Below are 23225 nucleotides of genomic sequence, written 5' to 3' on the forward strand. Positions count from 1 at the left end.
GACTTTTATTCCAAAAAAGTATAGGAATGTTTGCAGGCTTTATAACCTCTTTTTACCTATGTCATTCCATTACTTCATATCATAGTATTTTATGACCATATGTGGAATACTGTACAAATTATCAACATCTAGTTAATGCTAAATTGAAGATGTTTAAAATATACATAATTTGGGGCTAGAAAGATGGCTCAGCAGTTAAGAGTACCAACTGCTCTTGCAGGAGACCCAGGTTCAGTTCCCAGCACCTACATGGAGGCTAACAATCATTCCTACCTCCAGCTCCAGTGGATCCAATGCCCTCTCTGACCTCTGGGGGCATGGTATGACATAGGTGCACTTACATACATGTAGGCAATACACTCACATACATAAAATAAAATTAATTAAAATATTTGAAATGTACATAATTGGACAGATATGGCCAGTTATATGCTTACAATTCCAGCACTTGGAAGACTGAGGCAGATTATCCTTAGCTACACAGGAATTCAAGGCCCTATCTCACTCAATAACTAACTAAATAAATAAATAAAACAAAAATATACTACAAAATAACCTAAGACTTAGTATTTAAATGCCCAGAATGAAATATCTTCTAAGTAAATAGAAAACACATAACTGAGCTTAAATAATGGAATAAGTACTCATTCAAGAGAAATTAAGACTTCGTTCAATTTGAAGATGTAAACGTAGGCAGTGATGAGTCACACATTCTGCCAAGATTGGAAAATGAGAAAGTGCAATGATAAGTATAAAGAAGATCATGTGAAAAGCTGAAGGAAAATCAGTATTTAATGCCCAGAGACAGGAGAGATGCCTATATTCTTACCTCATAACCACCAAGGCAGATCTTTACTACCTAAGCAGCACAAATAAAGTTCAGAGAAACAAAGCAATTAGCCTAAGGTCACATAACAATTAACAGCAGGGCTTATATTCAAATCACATTCTTTTGTTGTTTGCTTGTCTAGTTTCCAGATTTTTGTTGCTGTTATTTTGGTTTTTTTTTTTTCTTCTGTTGTTTTGTTTTGTTTTTTTGCCAGCACTGGAAATGTAATGCAAGGCTTAGTACACGCTAGGCAGATGCTCTCACGGAGCTGGCTAGGCAGATGCTCTCACGGAGCTGCACCCTCAACTCTATGTACCCCACCTCACCATGACGCTCTGCAAGGTGCTACTATCACTGTTGCTTATTTTTACATAGTTAGCAATAAACTAGAAATCAGCTGCCTGCTTTTTGCATTGGATCACAATGCAGCTCAGATATTCTTTACACAACGTGGGAAGAAATGTGAGGAGGGAATGTTACAAGGAACGTCTTTCATGACATTTTTGTATATTTCTGTAATACAATGTGGCTTTTAGAAATACTAAGTTTTGGTCTGTTTCCTATCCAAATCAAGTTTTTACAATATTCTCTAACTTATAAAGGTATCATTAAATTAGTATAATAACCAGTTATTCCTACATAATCCTATCTTATTTTTTTAAAACCTGTTTTGTGATGTATTTTACTACTATCAAGATAAAGTTGAATTTAATGACATTTTATCTAGCTTTACTTTACATTATTATTATTTGTGAACTAAAAATTATATTCACAGCATACTTTCCACATCTTTATCTAAGTACACAGAACATATAAATTAATCTATTTTTCCCTGAATGAAAGTTCACTGAAATAAGTGATACAAATTCTACCAGTAGTATGTTTGTGCAAATTCCAAACACAGCTAGGCCCTCCTCAGATGCCACCTTAAAAATGCTACTTTTGAAGATGCTGGACATTGTAAGGACTTAACTTTGCAGGTGGCTGTTCTTAGTCTGACCTCAATTTTGGATCTCATCTCTTACCCACCCCTTGGTCTGTGGCCTATGCTGTCCCTACCCCAATTATTGGCCCACCTGGTAGTTATACACTGGTCCCTCTTTTGTTAAAGATCCCTCATATTTGATGCTTTTGTCCTTGCTTCTCTCAACCTAAGTGTCAATGTACTTTGTCACTAACAGTCATTTTTGTCCTTCCCCTTTCTCCTCCCCAGGTCCTATCAGGGCCACCAAGACCCTACACGGCAGCCTGTACTGTCTTGATGATCTTCTAATTTTCAGGAAGGACATGAGAGACAGAATATTCAGTGGGTAAGATTTCAGTTAATAAAATAAGAAACAGAAAGAATAAGATAATTATTTAGCTAGAGGCAACAATGTTCCTTCTCCTGTCAATGATATAAATAAGACATATAAATAAAGAGAGACATTGTCAAACCGTAAAATCACCACAACTATTTAAAAAGCCCTGTTTAATTTCTTGGTCTTTCTGTATGTTGCTATACACCACCTCAAATTTCAAAGAGATCATTTATACTTATAAAACTAGGCGGAAAAAAATGGTACATTCCTGTAATCCTACAATTATGGAAGGTAGAGGCAGAAGGATCTGTTCAAGACCAGTCTCAGCTACATAGTAAGTTTGAGGCCAGTTTGGGCTACATGAAACTCTAACTCAAAAAAGAAAGAAAAAAAAGAAGAAAAGAAAAGAAGCCAGGCATGGTGAAAGCCTTTAATCTCAGCACTTGGGGAGCAGAGGCAGGCAGATCAAGGCCAGCCTGGTCTACATAGCATTTCCAGGCCAACTGGGGCCATAGGGAGACAACTGTCTCAAAAAAGTGAAAAGCCAAAGGGGGGCAATAAACAGACAACAACTGGAAAACTTGACGTTATGTCACCATAAGACACAACCTTATCACTACATCATCAATCAACTTGAGGCTGACGTCAAAGCACAATGACTTTAATTCTGGGTCCATGGGAAGCAAATGTACACACAGGTTCTAAGGCTGTTATGGTGACAGAGAAGATGACTATCAAATGTTTCTCAATGATACTGGCAGTTAAGAATGGAAAACATTTTATTTGAAAATACATTTCTAATATATGTCAACTATTATAAGAAAGTTAGAATTTGGAAGCAAGAAAACTTAGTATCCATGGTCCATACTCCATAAGACTAGACACATTTGAGAAAGGATTTCTTTGGCAGCAGAGCTTAGATGCTTGATTTTTTGCAATATTTTGATCAAAAGTATAGTGATTAACACACAACAGTAGGAGACAAACACACTGGGATGGCTGTATGCAATCCTCTGATGTCAGTTCATTGAGGTCAATCATCCCATGACATCATAGTCATACCATCTGGAACCTCAATAAACTATACAGTAACAAATGCTGCTCTCAAGTGGGGCTCTAACTGTAAATGCTCCAAATACATTTCAGTCAATTTTGTTCATTCAAAACTCTAATAATCTTTTTTAGTTTATCTTTCATTTTTATTTATTTTGGAAACAGGTTCCTACTATGTAGCTTAGGCTAGCCTTGAAATCACAATCCACCTGCTGACTCCCAAGAGTTGTGATTACAGGTGTGCATAAACATGCCCAGCCTATAATTTTTATTTCCAAAGGTATATAAAAAAGTGGTATGTGCACACACACACACACACACACACACACACACACACACACCACAAAAACTTCTGATATCATTTGTTTACAAGATAAAGGAATTTAAATCAACCTTACCACTAACATTCTAAATCTACATGTAGACAGTCCTCAATTTATGATGATTCAAATTACAATTTTTTCACCTTGCTATTGGTGGTGCAAATGTTGATACCCATTCAGCAAAAATGGTACTTTGATATGAACTTTAATTTTTTTCCCTGGTAATGATGCACAGTTTGCTATTCTCTTAAGATTCCCCAACTACAGGCTAATACAAAGGTTCTGGTCATGTTTCAGGTCTGCTAGGGTACAATATGATGATGTTTGCTGAATTAAATATTTTATTGCATTAATTGTATGTCCAATTTATGATAATTTTGTAGGGACAAAACTCCATCATTAAGTTATATATATGTGTGCACATGGACCTCTTCTAAGATATACACATGGTCAGTAAGCATATTATAACAGAAAAATATTTTGTATTTTCAATTACAATTTTTTAAAACATGAAGGTTTATATGCTACATATTAGTGATGGTATATATATGAAGGTGTAGCATATTTCAATATTGTTCAACATCATTTTCCTTGCTCAGCTAACATCTTGAGTATCATATCCTTCCATGGTGTTACACTTAGTGTTAGTTCACATGGAGTGACTCTTCAATTGCAGCAAAGGGCTGGTAAGACGGAAGCAGATTTCTCTGGAGTTGATGCAGGAGAAAGTTAGTATCAGAAGGCTGACACGGTGAGAGGCTATGAATTCTTATGGTGGTAGATCAGAAAAGAGTCAGAGAAAATACAAACCCTAGAGATATTGCAAAGGGAAAAAAAGAAAATCAAGAATCTGGTAACAGATACAGGAAGGAAATACAGTAACAGCAAAGCACGCAGCCTGAGAAAGAAAGGCTTTCTTTAGCCTGGAATGTGAACAGGGATAAGGTAAGCCAGAGCTATGAAATTATGAAGGCAATGAAGACAATGAGCATGGGATTACCTAACTGAATCTCCAGACCCTTCTAGAAGGTGGCCCTTGAAGTCTGTGAGGTATAAGTTTAGTCTACTTTCCATATTATCAGTGATTCTCCTACGGAAAACAGAAAAACTAAGAGATTCAAAAGCTTTTACAATGAGAAATTCAAAGTTGATTGGAAAAGGGAAATGAATGAGCAAATTTCCATCTCGAGATGCAAGATTTTAAGTCAATCTCAAAGGATGCAGAGTAAGTAAGCTGCATCTCTTCCTCCCCTTGCAATTCCATACCCCTCTGAAGAAAAGAAGATTGGTATCCACTTAGTATCTTTTAAATTCTCAAGCTCTCTTTTTTTCCTTTGCATTATTTTCACTTGTCATGTGGGTTACTTGAAATGTAGTAAAGCTTCCTGAGGCCCCAACTGAACTTTTGCTGTTTAAGTTTTTAGACAGAGAGAGTAACAGCTTTCTGTTCAAAGACATGCCTGTGGGTTCACCTACAGCCTGATAGCACAGGACACTTGCCTGAGTGAATGGTAGTCCAGGCGAAATCTGGGCTCCAACACCCCCCCTTGCTGTGGACAACTTAGTTCTTATTTCTGCACCGCACTTTATTCACTGGAAAGTTATATACAATAATGGTACTTAACTTCACAGGGATCTTGAAAAGAATAATGAGTTAATACATATAAAGTTCTATGGACTCATGAAACAATGGTGTTGACATTTCTTCCCAACTCTAGAACAGAAGTAGCTGGAAATAAGCTAGGGTGGAAGTACTTACAATAGAGAAATCAGCCAACTACAAATACTATTGTTCTTCCAAAAACTGATTATACAGCAGCACATCACTGATTTAGACTTGGCAATATGAACATTTGACTATCAATCAATCTACAACGTGAGGCATTCTTTGAGACAATGGCATGACGCATCCAAAACAAAAATAAAAAAAAAAACCTGTATCATAAAAATGAAAAAGGTGGCAGACAATTCTAGATTAAAACAGAGTAAAGAAACAGAACCAAAAGCAATGTGTAAAAGTTAACTAATTTTTTCATTTAAAAATTAGGGTAGGAAAAAAAAAATTAGGGTAGGAGTATTGAGGAAACAAACAGATTCTTAAACTAAAATTAACCTTCCCTAGATTGCTTGACATGAAGTATTACAAGATATAAGTTTTCCAAATAGCTCAGAAACAAAAATATGTATGTATATGTGTGTATTAATATAGATGTATATATACACACAAGAGAGACACAAATCAGGTATGGCAAAAAGTTAACACTTCCTAAATCTTGATAAGGGTGCATAGATCATCATTCTAACTTTTGTGTCAAGTAATTTTTTCTTCAAAATAAAAAACTACAAGAAAAATACACAGGATTTTAAAAAACCCAATTCCTAGATATCTTAACTGACTTGTTTGCAAAATGAGTCCTTAATCTACCAATGGGAAACTACAAAAACAAGCATTTCTTCTTTATCTGCTACCCATTGGTAAAAGTTATGTAGGAACATTGGATTAATGATCCATTCTAGGGACTGGAGAGATGACTCAGCAGTTAAGAGCACTGGCTGCTCTTGCAGAGGACCTAGGTTTGATTCCCAGCACCCACATGGAGGCTAATAACTGTCTATAACTCCAGTTCCAAGTGATCTGATTCCCTCTTCTGATCTCTGTGGGCATTGCACAACACAGATGCACTTACATACATAAATAAAAATAAAATATTTTTTAAATGATCCATTCTTTACCTTTGTTCCAGCCAATTTTTAAAAAAGTGTATTATTTCCCTATCAACCTAAAGGTTATGAATTAGTTTTCTTAGTCATTATGAATTCATAGATTTAAACACACAGGGTATATATTAAATTTTTATTCTTTTAAAAATTATTTATGTTTTTATTTTATATGTATGAGTGTATTGCCTACATGTATGTAAGTGCACCCATGTTGTGCATTGCCAACGGAGGTCAGAAGAGAGCATCAGATTCCCCTGGAACTGGAATTACAGACAGTTGTTAGATACCACATGGGTGCTGGGAACTGAACCCTGGTCTTCTGCAAGAGCAGCCAATGCTCTTAATCAAGAGCCATCTCCAAGCCCCTAAATTTTTATTCTTAATTACGTGTCTCTGTGTGTCTGTGTATGAGTATATGTTTTTGAGTACAGATGTTTACAGAGGCCAGAAGAGGGCATTGGATCTCTTGGAGCTAGAGTCACAGATGTTTATCAGCCACCTGGGACAGGAGCTTGGAACTGAACTCAGGTCTTCTGGAAGAACAACAAGCTCTCCTAAATGTTGAACCATCTCTCTAGCCCTCAGCATGTATTTTAATTCATTATTATTGTTATTTATGTTGCTAAGATTTTGATCTGTGATAAACATTTCAAGTTACTTCCAAGTCCAACTCTAGGCATCTCTGTCATTTTTTAATCTCTATTGCATCTCTATGGTTGTGACATCCTCTCTTGGCTCAGATATTAGCAATTAAAAATATTATTTACTTAAAAAATGAAGATAATAAAAACACAACAACTAATCCATACCTACCCAGTGTGAAAGGGCAAATTCCAAGGTGGAATCTCAAAAGCGACTCTGCTAGACATCATAAGCAACAAAGTGCTAGAACGTGCAATAAAGTATATCTGGTCTCTCTCAAAGACTAAGATGAGCTTAAAATTAAAAATAAAATCCAAGAACATAAGTACTCAACTATTTCTAGCAGGTCACAAGCAGTAATTTCTACTTTTCTTTTGGCTGGAAAGATTTTCCGGTCTATTTCCAATAGCAAAAAGTCAGACTCTACTTTTCATTGTGAACTCACTCTAGAAAATCAAGCCATTCAGCACTGCAGTCAAGGACGAGCTGCTCCCGGAGCTGATTCAGATGCCGATAGTTTTCTACAATAAAAGGAGAGTGAAAGCGGCTCACAGCTTTTGTGCTACAAGAGGGAGAAAAACAAACAGGAAATCAAGGTTATAAGAATCAGTAATGCCATCATTTTAGAACATTAAAGCAGTTATTTATTATTCGCTGATAAACCTTGAACATAAAGAGCTGTAAACAGCATTCTTGAATTATGGTCCCAAGCTACTGATTCTAAAGAATGTGATTTTGTTCAAGAAGCTTTCAAAATGTGTTTCAAATTATATCCATATAACAAAGTCAGAGTTGAAACATTTAATTTCATAGGCAAAGGTTCTTTTTCAGTTATGCAAAATGAAATGCTTGCTTAAAAACATCAGAAGCAAATACAGTAAAGTAAGATGACAAAGAAAGAAAAGTAGACAAAGTGCTGAAGGTCATATTACTCTTGAGATTTCATACTTTCCTGTTTGACATATTTCAGAGAAAAAAGAAAAACATATTGTATCACAAAGAATGTTAATGTATGAGTTTGGGCCATAAAAGAGTCAGGAGTTCTTCAGGCCCCAGTGGCTCTGGATCCCATCTGCTCCTCTAGGCTTGAGTGTAATCTCCACCTTCTCAATCACCAAGACAGTATGTGGGGAGCTTGGTTCCCCAGTCAGAGATTCTAGACCAAAATTTTGATCCTCCATTTACTATGTCTGATAACTTTGTACAAATGGAATAGACTTTATATGTGTTCCTTTCTTCATCTATAAAACAAGGATTTTAAGAGTGTCACCTGCACAGGAACTGCTGTGGAGGTCACAGAAGTCTTTAGCAGAGTTCCTAGTTATGAAAATTCAATGGGTTAAATAGGTAGGTGCTACTGCTATTGACAATATAGATATGAGAGCTCTTCAAGGTCAAGTGTACCCTGATTTTTGCTTGCTTTCCAACTCTTACATCACACTGTCATTATTAACTTTAACAGCAAGTTGTTGGACACTGAAAGTCTGACTGATGATACTCTAACCTGTCCTTGTATCAAGCAAGGCCTGGCACCCAAACAATGGACAAAAAAGCAGTGATAAAACTCTCACCAAAATACCTTATTTGTTCACTCAAATTATATTACTGAATGTTCAATAGATGTTGGCACCAATTTATGCCTTTCTTATTGTTTTTAAAATTAATTTCATCTATATTTCTGTGCAAACATTTTATCATACCTTTCTCTTCTGGAGAGCTTCATTTAATGAGATACTTCAGTTATTTTTTTATACAGACTAACATGATTATTAGCAATGTCTCTTCATAAAGTGTATTTTCATTCACTAACTGTAGTATAGGACAAAAGCAAATAAGGGGACTGTACTGGTTAGTTTTTGTCAACTTGACATAAACTATAATCACCTGGGAAGAGGGGCCCTCAACTGAAGAATTGCTTCCATTAGATTGGCCTGTGGGCATATCTATGGGGCATTTTATTAATTGTAAATTGGTATGGAAGGGCCCAGCCCACTGTGGGCAGTACCATCCCTAGGCTTGTGGGGCCTGGGCTGTATAAGAAATGTAGATGAACAAGCCAGGAGAAGCAAGCCAGTGAACAGCATTCCTCCATGATCTCTACTTCAGCTCCTGCTTCAGGTTCCTGCCTCCATTCTTGCCTGGCTTCCCTTAACAATGTACTGTAAACTGAAGGATGAAATAAAGCCTTTCCTCTCCAAGTTGCTTTTGGTCAGTGTTTTACCACAGCAACGCAGGGAAGGATGCCTCAAAGAGAGGAACCATCTCCTTAAGTCAGCAATATTCACATTTATACTACAGCTCCTGAAAGCATAGGGAAGAAAAACAAACAAACAAACATGGTATTCCAGTTCAAGAAACCTGTGTTTGTGCCTACAGTAGCTGTTGCCATGGCCCTGGACAATAGTTTTGTTTTTTAATTAAAACAAGAAACTAATAGCCACTCACACATCATGCCAAAATTTCCTTTTGTCCTTAACACAGAGTCGCTTCACTCCATTGCCAGTTACCAGTCTCCAAAAAATTATCTTGGGCAAATGCAACACTTTCATCTCAGGTTCACACAAGTTTGTGAACCCAATAACAAATATTATGAACAGCATACTGGCCACCACCACTTGCACTTCCCCAACACTGTTTCTTTAATGAGTCCCTTCTTGAGAACTGACGTTAACCAAGGAGAAAAGGTGGCTCTCTAATTTTGTTTTCAATTCATTTATATTCATCAGTTCATGATATTAGTTACAAAAAGAAGTAACTATTATAACTATGTGCCAAGGAAAACATTAAGAATAAAGAAACATGAAGCTCAGTGAGGTAGAAAATGAAATTTCAGCTTCTTAAAAGAGATGTCAGTTGCAGTATTCATCAAGAAGCTGCAACAAGCACATTAATCTTCCAGCTGAAGGCCGCTCAACTTGCCCTGTCTGCTATAGGGACAAAACAGTAATTTACAAAAGGAGAAAAAAGAATGTATAAAAACATATTCTTCAATAATATTTTTAAATCCATGACAAAAATATCTAAAAACAATTATTTTTGGTTCAAAGTTCCATAAGAAAAATCAAAGGAGGTAAACTGCTCTTATCTTCAACAATGTGGCAACATCAGTCTAGGAGCACACAGATACACATGTCATAGCTCATGTTAGAAGAAAAAAATGCTTTTAAACCTACCTTCCAACCTTAACCCAATCAGCTGGTATGCAAGATACAGCAGAGTTCTTTATTTCAATCATAAACTAAAATAAATGCAAATGAATAGTTAGATATTTAAATGACCAACCACTATATTTCTTAAAGCCTCTTGGAAACAGTGTAATAACAATTTAGTAAATATTATTCTAAACATTCCAAATAAATCCAGAATTATTCTTGAGAAAATCTGGGTAATTTTTCCCTAATAACCCCTTTCATTTATTAGTACCCATTTATCTTAAGAATTTTATTATCACAATTGGAGAGATGGCTCAGCAGCATTGGCTGCTCTTGCAGAGGACCTAGGTTCAGTTCTCAGCACCCACATGGCAGCTAACAACTGTCTGTTACTCCAGTTCCGGGGGATCTGACACCCTCTTCTGGCCTCCGCAGGCATTATACAACACAGGTACACTTACATATTTTTAAAAAAGAATTTTATCATCCAGATCAGATTAAATTTCTGATTGAAGTGTGGTGTGTGTGTGTGTGTGTGTGTGTGTGTGTGTGTGTACGCGTGCATGTGTGTGCATACTCATGCAAGCAAGTGTGGAGGCCAAAAAGGGCATCAGCTGTCCTGCTCTATCACTCTCTTTGTCCTACTTCCTTGAGACATGGTCTCTCACTGAACCTGGGGCTCGCCACTTCAGCTAGACTAGCTGGTTAGCAAGCCCCAAGAATTCTCCTGTCTCCTTCCCCCTCACTCAAAGTGCTGAGTTTACAGATGCACTATTTCCTGAGCCTTAAATCAACACTATCTTTATAGATCCAACTGTGTTCATTCTGTTAGCAAGCTTCTATGAAGTCAGCCAGGAAGCAAACATGTATTATATACCTCATTTTACCCTTAGTTAAGGTTTCCTCTCAATGTGCTCAGATCCTATCATCGCCACACACATACAAAATCAGTATTTTGTTCAGACACATTTTCAAAAACCTATATTGTACACAATGGAATCCAGGAGCTCTGTGATGGTTTCAGGAACTTTTTTCATTTATCAGTTTTATGATATACACACAATTTTGTATCTTCCTGATTACCAATTTCTTTTTCTTTTTTTTTTTTTGAGACAGGGTCTCCCTGTAGCACCAACTGGCCTGCCTCTGCAGAGTGCTGGGACTAAAGGCATACGCTACAATGCCCAGCTCCAATGTACTTTTTCACTAATAGAAATACTGTAGCTTTAACATTAATGGCTAATTTTTATTAATTTCCATATTTAGTAAAAAAATTGGAACTAATGATGTTTTCATATATAAAAATGAATTAATACAGTTTTAAATCTGTCACACTCAATTATACAGCTAAGAATGAACAGTCTAGCCAGGCATGGTGGTGCATGTCTTTAATCCCGGCACTCAAGAAGCAGAGGCTGGCAGCTCTCTGAGTTCCAGGCCAGCCAGGGTTACATAGGGAGACCTTGTCTCAAACAACAACAACAACAACAACAACAACAACAAAGAATGAACAGTTTTTAAAGTCCCTATGCTTACAAAAAAAAAAAAACAAACAAACAAAAAAAACTGCAAAAGCCCCCAAACTTAAATATTATTAACGGCAAAAATAAAATCACTATACTAAATGTTTCTTCTATTTTAAAATGCTCTGTGAGAAGGCACAATGGTTTTTAGGAAATCATTCTAGGAAGAATTATGTCAAAGGCAAACATCAAATATCAAGACCACATTGAGTCACTAATTGGGGAAGGTAACATCTGGCTCTGTAATGACTAATGCAGAGATCCCAGGAGTCAGTGACGAAGGACGGTGAACATTTTGAAAAGAAGCCCATAAACATAAGGTGGACCTCGGGAACAGTGTGGACCACGAAGTCACTGTGTGACTATCAAAGGCCCACTCTAAGGACCACCACTTTCAGTAAGTTACCATGTACACTGACAACACAGTATGCAAAGTGCAGTGAGGGCGCTGCGGAGCCATGTGACCTCCCACTAGTGCAGCCCCTGCAGTCACACTCAGCTCCTGTGTCCTCGGGTTTTCAGCCTGAGTTCTCCAGTGGTTTTATGCACAGCAGCTTTTATACACACCAGTGCTTGCTCTGTTGCACTCGCCTCAGGATAGGAAAAATTTTTCTAGCTGTTCCCTTTTGAAGCATCCCAGGAATGAGCAGGCAGGCCTTTGTTTGTGAGTTTTATTGCTAAAGAAATAAAATTGGGGAAAAAATGCAATGTCCCAGAAACCTCAGAAAGTGCTTAGAGCAATTTACCCTGCTCTCCAGTTTCTAACTTCATTTCTTAGATGTAAGCACAGATTTTTACCTTGATTCATTCTACCAATCTTTCATATTATTCTTTTAGGACCTACTTCTGTAGGCTGGCATTCTTGCTGGGTTTGCTAAAATCCTCCCCACCACTGCCTCTGTTTTTTGTTTTTTGTTTTTTTTGTTTTTGTTTTTCCAGATAGGTCTCAGATCCAGGCTGGACTCTCTGTAGCCAAAAATGACCTTGAACTCCTGACCTTCCTGCCTCTACTTCCAAGTGCTGGGATTGCAATCCCCACCGCCAGGGAGGATGCTGATGTTTTAACTCACTCAGAGCCCACTTCCCATTTTCTCTAGCACTACATGTCCCCCTTTACTTACTTCCCCTTGAGAATTTTCAAACGTTTCTTATTTAGAAGAGAGATAAACATATAAAAAAAATAGTTGGATACACTACATGCTATGAGTTAAGAAAATTTTCCTCACCAGATGTGGTGGCGCATGCCTTTAATCCATGCACTTGGGAGGCAGAGGCAGGTGGATCTCTGTGAGTTCAAGGCCAGACCAGCCTGTCGAGAGAGAGAGAGAGAGAGAGAGAGAGAGAGAGAGAGAGAGAGGGGGTCAGCCTGAATATTTTCATGATTCCCAACAATATTTCCTCCCCTTTTTCCTTTAGGAATAATACTACTATCAATGCTACATCAAATCTAAATACTGCCTCAGATCCATTTGATTTAAGTTAAGAAATAACTCACTCTTGACATAGAATATGATAGCAATGCCCCAGAAGCAGTAAACTCACAGTGCTACATCAAGTCTCCTCTTGCATTACTTTCCCATGAGCCAACACTTGCAGAGGCAACATGTATACTAATAGTAATACATGAATATATAAATTAATAAAATTCTTGAGAGGCTGTTAAAAACCAACCAAAATTCATCCTATTGTTAAAGCAATTTTTCCCCTCAAACTTGTCAACTTATCCTAACTAAAGGTATAATGAGAAAGAACATCGTAATTTATCTTCCATTGTATCATTTGTGATGTAATAAACTTGACCTCCAAACTATTTCCTTAAACTGTAAAGACGCACTCATAATGAATCTAAGATTCCTTATTAATTCTTCATCATTTTCTTCCATTTTTACTTAAAAGGTAGTAGCTAAACCCAGCACTGTTTGCCCAATACTTAAAAAGTTTTATGTTAATAATTTTATCCCCCCCCCCAAAAAAAATCTATGGTGCTGATAATTCTTGGGTTACAATCTGTGAGTGAAATGAAGCAATGCATGAGGATAGATTTCAGCCCCGCAGGTTGGCTAGAACTGGGCTTCTGATCTTGAGTAATTAGCCCAACCAGGTTCTTTCCAGCAAAACTGGAAAAACTAAAGAATTAAATGCAAAGTGACAGCATTCAAGTATATAACTAATGCTGGACAAATGGTACCCACATCATGATGATTACTTCATGATAACATTAGCAAAGAACCTTGTGATGAGAAGGTACTTTCATACTCCCAACACAAGTTAGTCATGTAACATGTAAACAGTCAAACTAGCACTTAATACTCAAGCTTTTCCACCATAATACCAGAAGGCCACTCTTGTAACTATTTACCCTTACTGATGAACCAGAATCGTGGCACTGAGATTATATTCAACTGTCAAGGTCATAATCACAGGGTTAAAACAAGATACAATTAAATATTTGGTGCTAGCCTTTTTAAATACTGTAAATCATTTTGTTCTGTTAATGTAGAGTTCTGTATTGAAATGCACTTAGTGAAATATCTGTTGAGTATAAGATCTTCATAACTTTAGCCAAAGTATGATAACTTAAGTCAATATTTAAATCTACTGAATGTACAAGGCTATAAACATTTTATAAGTATTATCATATATTCTAGTTTTTAATTTCAAATAACCATACAATTGGTCATCCTTTGTCAAAATATACAAAGCAATGCAAATATTAAGACATATGATTTGAAATTAAGCTTTTTTCCCTTAAGAAAAAATACTTTTAAAAATCTTGAATAAAATGTTCATCCTATAGATATTACTCATAAATTTATTAACCTGTTGTTTTAATAAGGCAAAGTTTTTGAAACCCTTATATTTAGACCCTTCAATTAAATACAAAATATAGCAGACGCCTCAAGATTCGAAACAGAACTCAAAGCTACAACCACACTGTCAAAGCATTTCCTTCTCTGCTGCTCTCCTCAGACATTAATACCAAACTTTAAATAAGTTCACAACCTAAACCACATATTCTAAACAGCACTATAATCTACAGAAGAGTCACTAAATGGAGGTTTCTATTCTAGCTTGTGCTTCTTTGCTTTAGAGACAGTCTCACTATCTCACTATGTAGCTCTTGCTGGCCTGGAATTTGCCATGTAGACCAGGATAGTCAAAGGTACGCATTACCACACCTGGCTAGCTTTAAAGAAAAAAAAAAAAAAAATGGTCGTGGCCCTAACTTTGGGAGGAAGTGCTATCATCTAATCACTGAGTGATCCAACCAGATATGGTCCACTTGGCATCATTTCATCTTCTATAAGCTGAGAATCAAACACTAGCTTTTCTCTCCTGGATTGAGAAAAAGTGAACCCTCTAAATTCCTATTTGTAGTAACTAAGATTTTCTATAATACAGTTTCAACATCAAAACACATATACTATTAAATAGCTTGAATTTATGAAGAGGATAATATATCACCATGATTTCTTCTTTAAGATTTTTTTATTATTTTTATTTATGTGTATATTTGTGCCTGTATGAATTTATGTGCACCACATGTGTGCAGGTGCCCCAGAGGCCTAAGGCCTTTGGATCCTCTGGGGAACTGGAGTTGAGGGTAGCTCTGATATAAGTGTTGGAACTGAACCAGAGTCCTCTGCAAGAGTAGTAAATGTTCTTATGGTTGAGCCATCTCTCTAGCCCTATCATGATTTCTTATCAAAGTAAGTTATTATGAAATATTTCCATGAAATATACAGAAAGTTTTACAACTTATCCACAGATTTTATTTATATTTTAAAATAGTTCTTCTACCCCAAGAAAACTGATATAAAATTAAAGTATATTTGACATTACCTCTTGTCCTGATACAGTTACATACTGTATAGACGAAATTTTCAGTATTTTTCGTATTTCTTGTAAATGCATTTGGATATTGTGAATGACTTCTTGAATTTCATCTTTCCTCTTTTTTATTAAAGGGAAGTTAGAAAGGTCTTTGAATAATTCAGTTTTATCACCAACTCTAAAATATGAAAAAGTGTAGATACATATATTGAAGTACATTAATTAGACCAGTCATCAATTTGCAGCATGATGAAGGACCAAGAGGCTGAAGTCAGGGAAATGTGTCTCTAATTCCAGCTCTGCCACTAAATATTTATGGGGGCATTTCTTAACTTCTAAGGTTTGACAAATTAGTATCATTTTCATTTTGCAAGTTCATGATTCCTATGATGAAACCAAGAGATTAAAATGAAATATTTGTCACTTGCCCATTTAGAAAATAAAGACAAATGCCAACATCAGTTCCCTGTCAGATGTACCATGAGATAACTATCTTTCAAACACAACTCTGAAGGTTCTAAATATGAGACCAATCACGCCTGGATATGTAGGACATGGGGATAGGCGCCACCTGACACCTGCTTTTGAGTTAATAAGCTGCTGCTACTTGGCTTTGGGAGGACTTTGTGTTTTTATCATCTGATACCTGGGGAAGCACTATAGCTGTCCTAGATGGTGAACTAAGCTTAGACCCTATAATGTAAAAATTTTAGTATCCATTCATACTTCCAATTACAACTCAATTGGAACTCAACCATTGAGTACTCAAGCAACTTCAGCCATTATTCTAGCAGAGACTGAGAACTCACACATCAAATGGCAACTGTACTGGTTTATGTTCACTGATGGAAAGGAATAAGTGAGGGCCTGGACTTACTTGGCAGCTTGTTCATTAAGTATCTTTAGGTAATGTTCCACTGGATTGAGGAGTTCAGGAATTTCTAAGATGAGTGTTTGGAGCAAGTCTGACTGAACGTGGGAATTAACAGCAGGCAACAATGCTTGAAATTCTGACTTCAGGTGACACAGGCTTTTGACAATCAAGAAGAACTCTTGGGTAGAGCACTGAAAGACAGATTTTTTAAAAATTATTTACTTAATAACCATATAATTAGAAGAAGCATTTCATTACAACAGCATTGACATATTCAATAAAAATCTCCAGAGCTAAGATGCATCTCTTTCAAAATTGGCTGTAAATTTTGAGGTTAATAGTTGAATTAATACAGTTATACAATATTGTACTCAGTATAAACCCTATAAGACATAAAATTAAATGAGGATTTAAACTTTAAAAAAAAGATCCCCATTTCATTATTAAAATACAGTTTCATACAGAAAAAATCATTTTTAATACAATTGACACTAAGATGCACATGCGATTCTAATCTCTATATATCTGATTATTACTAGTCACAGTCGGTTATTTTCTCAAGACAGATTTTTTTTTTTTTTAAATCTAAACAACATAAAGAGCTGGATGTCATGGTTCACATCTGTAACCCCACCACTCAGGAGGATAAACTAAAAAGATTTCTGCAAGTTCAAAGCTAGTACGAGCTACATAGTTAGTTCCAGACCATCCTGAACTACAGAGTAAGACAAGTCTGCAATACACACACACACAAACACACACACACACACAAAGGTACATGAAAATGAACTTTAGTGATCTTTTTAAAGTTATATTCAGAGTAATGTACATGAAAATGAACTTTAGTGATCTTTTTAAAGTTATATTCAGAGTAAAAGAAAATTTTGTGAGCTGTTTAACTGACATGAAAAGGATGAATAACCCAAAGAAAACTGGCTAAACAAATTAAATATATAGCTCATAGAAGAGAAATAATGTTCTATAACACACACATTTATACATAAAGACAAACTAAAACTACAAGGTAGCATTTGTAAACGATCAAAAGCTTAATCTTGATAACAATCATGTCACACAGGTGTAAAACAAAGACACTTTGATACACTATTAGTAGAAACATAATCTTTTTGAAGAGTCAAGTGGTGTATTTTCACAACTATGAAAAAGGTCCTCTGAGCATGAGGACAACACAGCCCGAGGAAGCCAGACTCCAGGCTGAACTTCTTAATAGGAAAGAAACTATTCTTGTTCCTGCCAGTGTAGAAGAGCAAAGGACAGGTCATCTGGGAAGTACTGGGCACATTCATTATCTACCTATTTCTCAGGAAGGTGAGAGCAGGAGAGGGCTATCTTATAATCAAACAAAAACCAACCAATTTCTAAAAATCCACTTACATTAGATGTTGGAGGAAGAGAAATAAAGAGAAAAAGAAAAAGGAAAATATATATCCTTTGATTAAGCAACTGTTTCAAAAAATTTATTTAAAAATACACTCAAGGACTGGGGCTGAAGAGATGGCTCAGTAGTTAAGAGCAATGGCTGTTCTTGCAGAGGACCTGGGTTCAGTTCCCAGCACCCACATGGCAGCTAACAATCATCCATAACTCCAGTTCTAGGGGATCCAACACCCTCTTCTGACCTCCACCGCCATGGCACAACACAGGTGCACTTACACAGGCAAAACACTCATACATATAAAATAAAAATAATAATTAAAATATTTTAAATAAAAATATACTCAAGGACTGAAGGAAATATGTATCTGAATACTTGTAATATCATTGTTTATAACAGTATTAAAAAGATAAAAACAAATATCTATCAACTGAATCTGATTTTTAAAAACCTCAAAACAGTGTAATATTATGAACCAGCTAAAATTAGACATTTGTATATATTGATATCACACTTCATAATTACCATACATATTAAATGAGATATGCTTCTATCATATACCACAATTTACATACATTTACACAATAATGCTTTCTTTGTGCTTTAGGTAAGATGTATTATTTTGTGTAAATAAAAACTATAAATAAAATTTTCTAAAAGGGTGCACATGACATTTACACTAGTTACCTCTCGATACCAGATCTAGGGAGGTGGCAAAAGGAGACTTTTTATTCATTACTTTATTGCCCTATAATCTTTTAACACACATAAACATTTTTACATTGGAGCTCCTGGAAAGAGGGTGGGCTGAACATGTTCATCTAATCTCTTTCCATCTTGAAACCAGTCAAGGGACTGCTTTGCAATGCATAAAATCCCAAGAGGAACTCAGAAAGACAAAAGCAGCACAATCTTAGAAGCTACAAGGTGAACAGACAAGTAATTGCCTGGGAAGACTCAAGAAGACTGAATCTTAAATTGTCCTTGAGGAAAGAGGAGATGGAGCTTGATTTTCACCAAGAAACCTAAAAGACTCAGGAACTAGTGCATAAATGACCTCTAAGACAGAGATGTGGGTGGGGTGGGGGAGGGCTAATTGAAAGTGAGTTATAATGTGAAAAGATCCCTTGATCCCACACCACTAAGCAATTCACTCTCTAGTCAATAAGCCTAGTTTCATTTCAGGAGGAAGGTAGGGCACAAAATAGCTGCTTAGTGCCCAAGGTAGGTTGTTCTCAAGTTTCTTTGGTAAAGTTTACAAGGTGACTGCTCTGGACTCAATGAAAAGATGAAGTGTCATCAAAGTAAAGAACTGGTTACAAACTGAATACTGAGATTCCCAGTTAGTGGTCTCCCTCTGGGTTCCACGGCATTGCTAAACAGCTAAAAGAAGTGTTTCAGGAGGAAATCCTAAAGAACTAGAGTGAGAATTCTTTCAAAAAAGAAACTTTACAGGTCTCCTCACTGTTTTCCATGTCTTTAATCCCAGCACTTGGGAGGCAGAGGCAGGCGGATCTCTGTGAGTTCAAGGCCAGCCTGGTCTACATAGTGAGTTCCAGGACAGCTGGGGCTACAGGGAGACCCTGTCTCAAAAAAGACCAAAGAAAAAGAGACTTTACATGTCTCCTCACTGTTTTCCTTATCAGTCACATTTAGCACACACACATTTTCCCATCGATTCTCTACGTCTCTAACTTTTAAAACTGGATGAAAAAGTCTAACATCAAATGTAAAGACAAAAATAAATAGTAAAGCTTGGGGAGGAGGTGGGGGGGAGAGCCTGTATCAATACAGAAAAAATTAGTAAATATTAATAAAGTAGAAGATACTAAAACCAAAAAACAGTAAGTGCAGAGCAGACTTTAGAGAACAACAACAAAATAATTCTTGCAAAATTAAACTATGATAATAGAAAGAGAAAGTTCAAAATAGACAGAAGATAAGACAAGTAAGACTACAAGAAGGTAAAATAAAAGTGCAAAAAAACAGAAAACAGAAAATACAGAAGAAAGTTAAGTAACCCAGTGTAGGAGATCCAACCAATTCAAACACAAGAGTCCCAGAAAGATTATCCAAAACAATTCAAGAAAGTCAGGATTTAGGACACTACACTGAAAGGGCAAAATGCAAATGCTGAAAAGCAAACCAGGATAAGCTACCACAGAATCTGAGATGACTGGGATACAGTGAGTATCTTTGAATTTCTACAGGTGGTGAGGAAGAAATAGAAAAAAAAAAAAAAATCACCCAAAGAATCAGGAATCAGAATGACTTCAGACTGTTCAACAATAACACAAATGGGAAATACAAAAATGTAAGGGAAAATGGTTTATAACCTAGAATCTTATGCTCAACCAAACTACAAATCAAATTCAAGACTAGAAGAAAATGCCACATTTCTAGGTACCAGTACTTCAAAACATTTGCTTCGGATATCCTTATCTACACCCTTTTTCCAGAAGCTTTTAGAGGAGGTACTCCAGCAAAATGAAGGAATACACTAAGAGGAAGGCATGGGATGCAGCAAACAGGAGCTCTGTGTCAAGGGAAGTAAAAGGAATCTAAGAAGGTACAAAAGCATAGAGGGCAACAGTATAGGCTAGAGCAGACAAGAAGGCTCTAGAGGACAGCTCTTCAAGAACATAAAATTGACAGAATATTGAAAACAAATAAATGTCTCAAGAGGAGAAAAAGGTGAACCAGGCATGGTGGAGCTAACCTTTAATCCCAGCACTTGGGAGGCAGAGGCGGGCTGACCTCTATGACATGGAGGCCAGCCTGGTCTACACAGCAAATTCCAGGGGCTACAGGGAAACTCTGTCTCTGTCTCAAAGAGACCAAAAAAAAAATTAAATAAATAAAGGAGAAAATGATTTAGTTAAACAGGAGTAGGATAAGTATATACAAAATGAATTAATGCTGAGAAAATATTCGAAAAGACAATGACTAACAACAGGAGAAAGTAAATTACAAAAGAACAATAAGACATAGGTCCAACAGAAGGAAAGCATTCCAACTGCATCCAGAAGTATACTCTTTCAGAAAGGCCACTGCATACTGGGAAACACACTTCCTGCTACCAAAGAAAGCTGGACTATGTAACAGCCCAGCATGGAGGCTTTTGGGGCCTCTAGTTAATTAATGAAAAAGTGTAACAAAAATAAAGAACAAATTGGACATTTAATATAGCTTTTAAACAACAGTATTGGGATTGTGACAATTTGAGTGGAAAGAAGAGGATAAACTTCCAAAGTACAGACATCATAGAGTTGTTCAGTCAGCAGAAGGAGAGTGAAGTCTCAAGTGCTTTGCCAACAAGGCCCAGCTGCCCGGCTCTGGAAAAACCTGAGGAGAAGGTCATAAAGTACCTTTCTAAAGCCCAATGTATTCAGCCCACTCCCAGGAGCAAACTTCTCTCTAGAAGTAGTACTACACAGCAGGCCACAAGCACAAGCAATAGCAGCCAGAGGATCATGGCCAAGTTCCATGCTCAACTTGTGACTCTATGCTTAGTCCAACCTGGGTAAGAAATATTCACACCAAAAAACTGTGCAAACACACTTCTTTCAACATACCTTAAATGCATGAACCAACCCGAAGTCATTTACTATTCTCTTACAAAGCAATTTGAGAGCAAAATTAATATGGGTTCCTTGGTCATGTATTTTTTTTTTTTGAGTGACTTATCCAAGAGCACTTGGTACACGACAGTTTTATTTTTTTAAAAATATTTTATTTAGAATTTCATACAGGCACATAAACATATAAGGTGTTTTGATCAAATCCATGCCCATTCCCTCCCCTCCAACTCCTCCCATATCTCCCCATCACTTTTTTCTGATAACTTTATGTATTCTTTCTTCATTTTGGGGGGCGCAGTTTCTGTGGGATTTTTTTTATGGGGCATTTTGCTACTCTAACATTCCGCCCTCTGAAGAAGTAACCCTAAAATCTTTTAAAGATTAGATAAGAGCTCCCAAATACTTGCGACATTTTTGGCCTTTGGAATGGAGTACGTTGCTAAGAGGACATTTTGACTTTTAGCCAAGAAATGTACTAATTTTCTTTGGGGTCTTTTTACACTAACTGCCTAGCCAATTCCTACCTCCTATTCTTATCACACCATCCTCTGAAGAGGTTACCCATATTGACAATAGGGAATCAGGGGCAGACTGCTCTGACTTCTTCCATGCTGAACAGGGACGTATGGTGAGGCAATTGGGGTACCCCTTCAGTGGGTCTATCGAAAAGGGTAGCAAATTGCATAATTCTTATCTGTCGGGGAAAAAGAAAGTCCTTGATCAGTGAATAGGAGATGTGACGGAAAAGTAAAGGCAAGAGTAATTAGCATTATAAGTTCTAGAAAAAAGTCAGAAAAGGGCAATTTTCAAATATTTGTATAAGAGTCCTCTGGAATTTCTTGAAAAGGCCTTCCAAAAGCATCCCTCTATTGGGTTCCACCTCATTTTTCTTATTGTCAGCCAAGGCTGGGCTCAAGAGTGATGGATTCAGGATTTGCTTTCCAGCATTTTGATAGCTGTTGGAGTGGTTAGAATCAGTGTCAGTTCTCTCTAAAAATGCTTCTAGACAGGGGGAGAAAATAAATTTGGCCATCATTTTAGAACTATTGTAGGCTATCTCCCTTAACAACAGGTGGGCACTACAGTATTGCAGACCAAGATTTGAAGTCTTACATCTGAGAAGCACATCCTGATTCAGAACAAAATCATCAATGAGAAATAATTGTCTAAATAGCCTTTTATATATACTTAAGCCTAATGTCTGAGAAGTGTAATCCCTTGAACTCTTAAAGAAATACACTGATCACTTTACTCTTTGGTTATTTCCTTTTGGGTGTTTAAGACCATACAGTTGGCCCAAATAAATCAATTTATATTTACACTTAAGGTCATTTGAGGATCAGTTCCTCAGGGGTCACATGGGCTTGGGAGGAGCCCCTGGCACCTTTCTTTAACCAGTTCCATCTATGTGAAGATAACTCAAAGGTCCTACTCAACCATGGCTGGCTTCATTTGGAAGCATGTAGGAAATGTCTCCCCTGTGTTGACCCTCCTCTTTGTAGACTGGACACTGGTTCAGGTACATCTGGTGGGGCCTCCATGGCCTCCCTGAACAAGAGGACAGGTGACTCACCAGTTACAGGACATTTTGCAAGCTGTTCCATACTCCCCTGGAACTTAGTCGACCTTGGGGGGCAAGGGGCAAAAACTGTCCTTTAAGTCCCTCGGATCAGATTAGTATAGGCCTCAAAGTATGGCTGTTAAACATCCAGTAAGGTTAGTTCCACCAGTCTGATACATTTAATTACTATGTGCTGTGTAGATAAGGCTTGGGTAAAAAAACAAATATTCTCAGATAAACCTTAACTAGATATATATTTTGTTCCTTAAACTAGTTGACTAAACTATGACCTCAGAAATAAGATTATGTGCACATAATTTTTGTTTCATCCTTTATATATCATAATAAACCTACACAGAACTTCATCACTGCTTAAGCTTTCTCATTTTTTCTGTCTATTTTGAAAAAAAAATCCATTCCCATACCCTTTTAACA

At 36.7% G+C, this 23225-nt stretch overlaps 1 protein-coding gene across 1 annotated transcript in view; it reads right to left on the reverse strand.

Moving 5' to 3' along the window:
- Msh3 (mutS homolog 3) overlaps positions 1-23225 on the reverse strand; it is a 228423-nt gene that overhangs the window by 65413 nt on the left and 139785 nt on the right. The window contains exons 14-17 of the mRNA XM_008853317.3: positions 16256-16443; positions 15388-15556; positions 10043-10107; positions 7315-7431 (exon numbers count right to left, since the gene is read on the reverse strand). Coding sequence (XP_008851539.1) covers positions 7315-7431; positions 10043-10107; positions 15388-15556; positions 16256-16443 — 539 coding nt within the window. The remainder of the gene's footprint in view (positions 1-7314; positions 7432-10042; positions 10108-15387; positions 15557-16255; positions 16444-23225) is intronic.

Source organism: Nannospalax galili, unplaced genomic scaffold (genome assembly GCF_000622305.1).
Source record: "Nannospalax galili isolate Female #2095 unplaced genomic scaffold, S.galili_v1.0 scaffold45, whole genome shotgun sequence".
In the NCBI taxonomy this organism is placed as follows: domain Eukaryota; kingdom Metazoa; phylum Chordata; class Mammalia; order Rodentia; family Spalacidae; genus Nannospalax; species Nannospalax galili.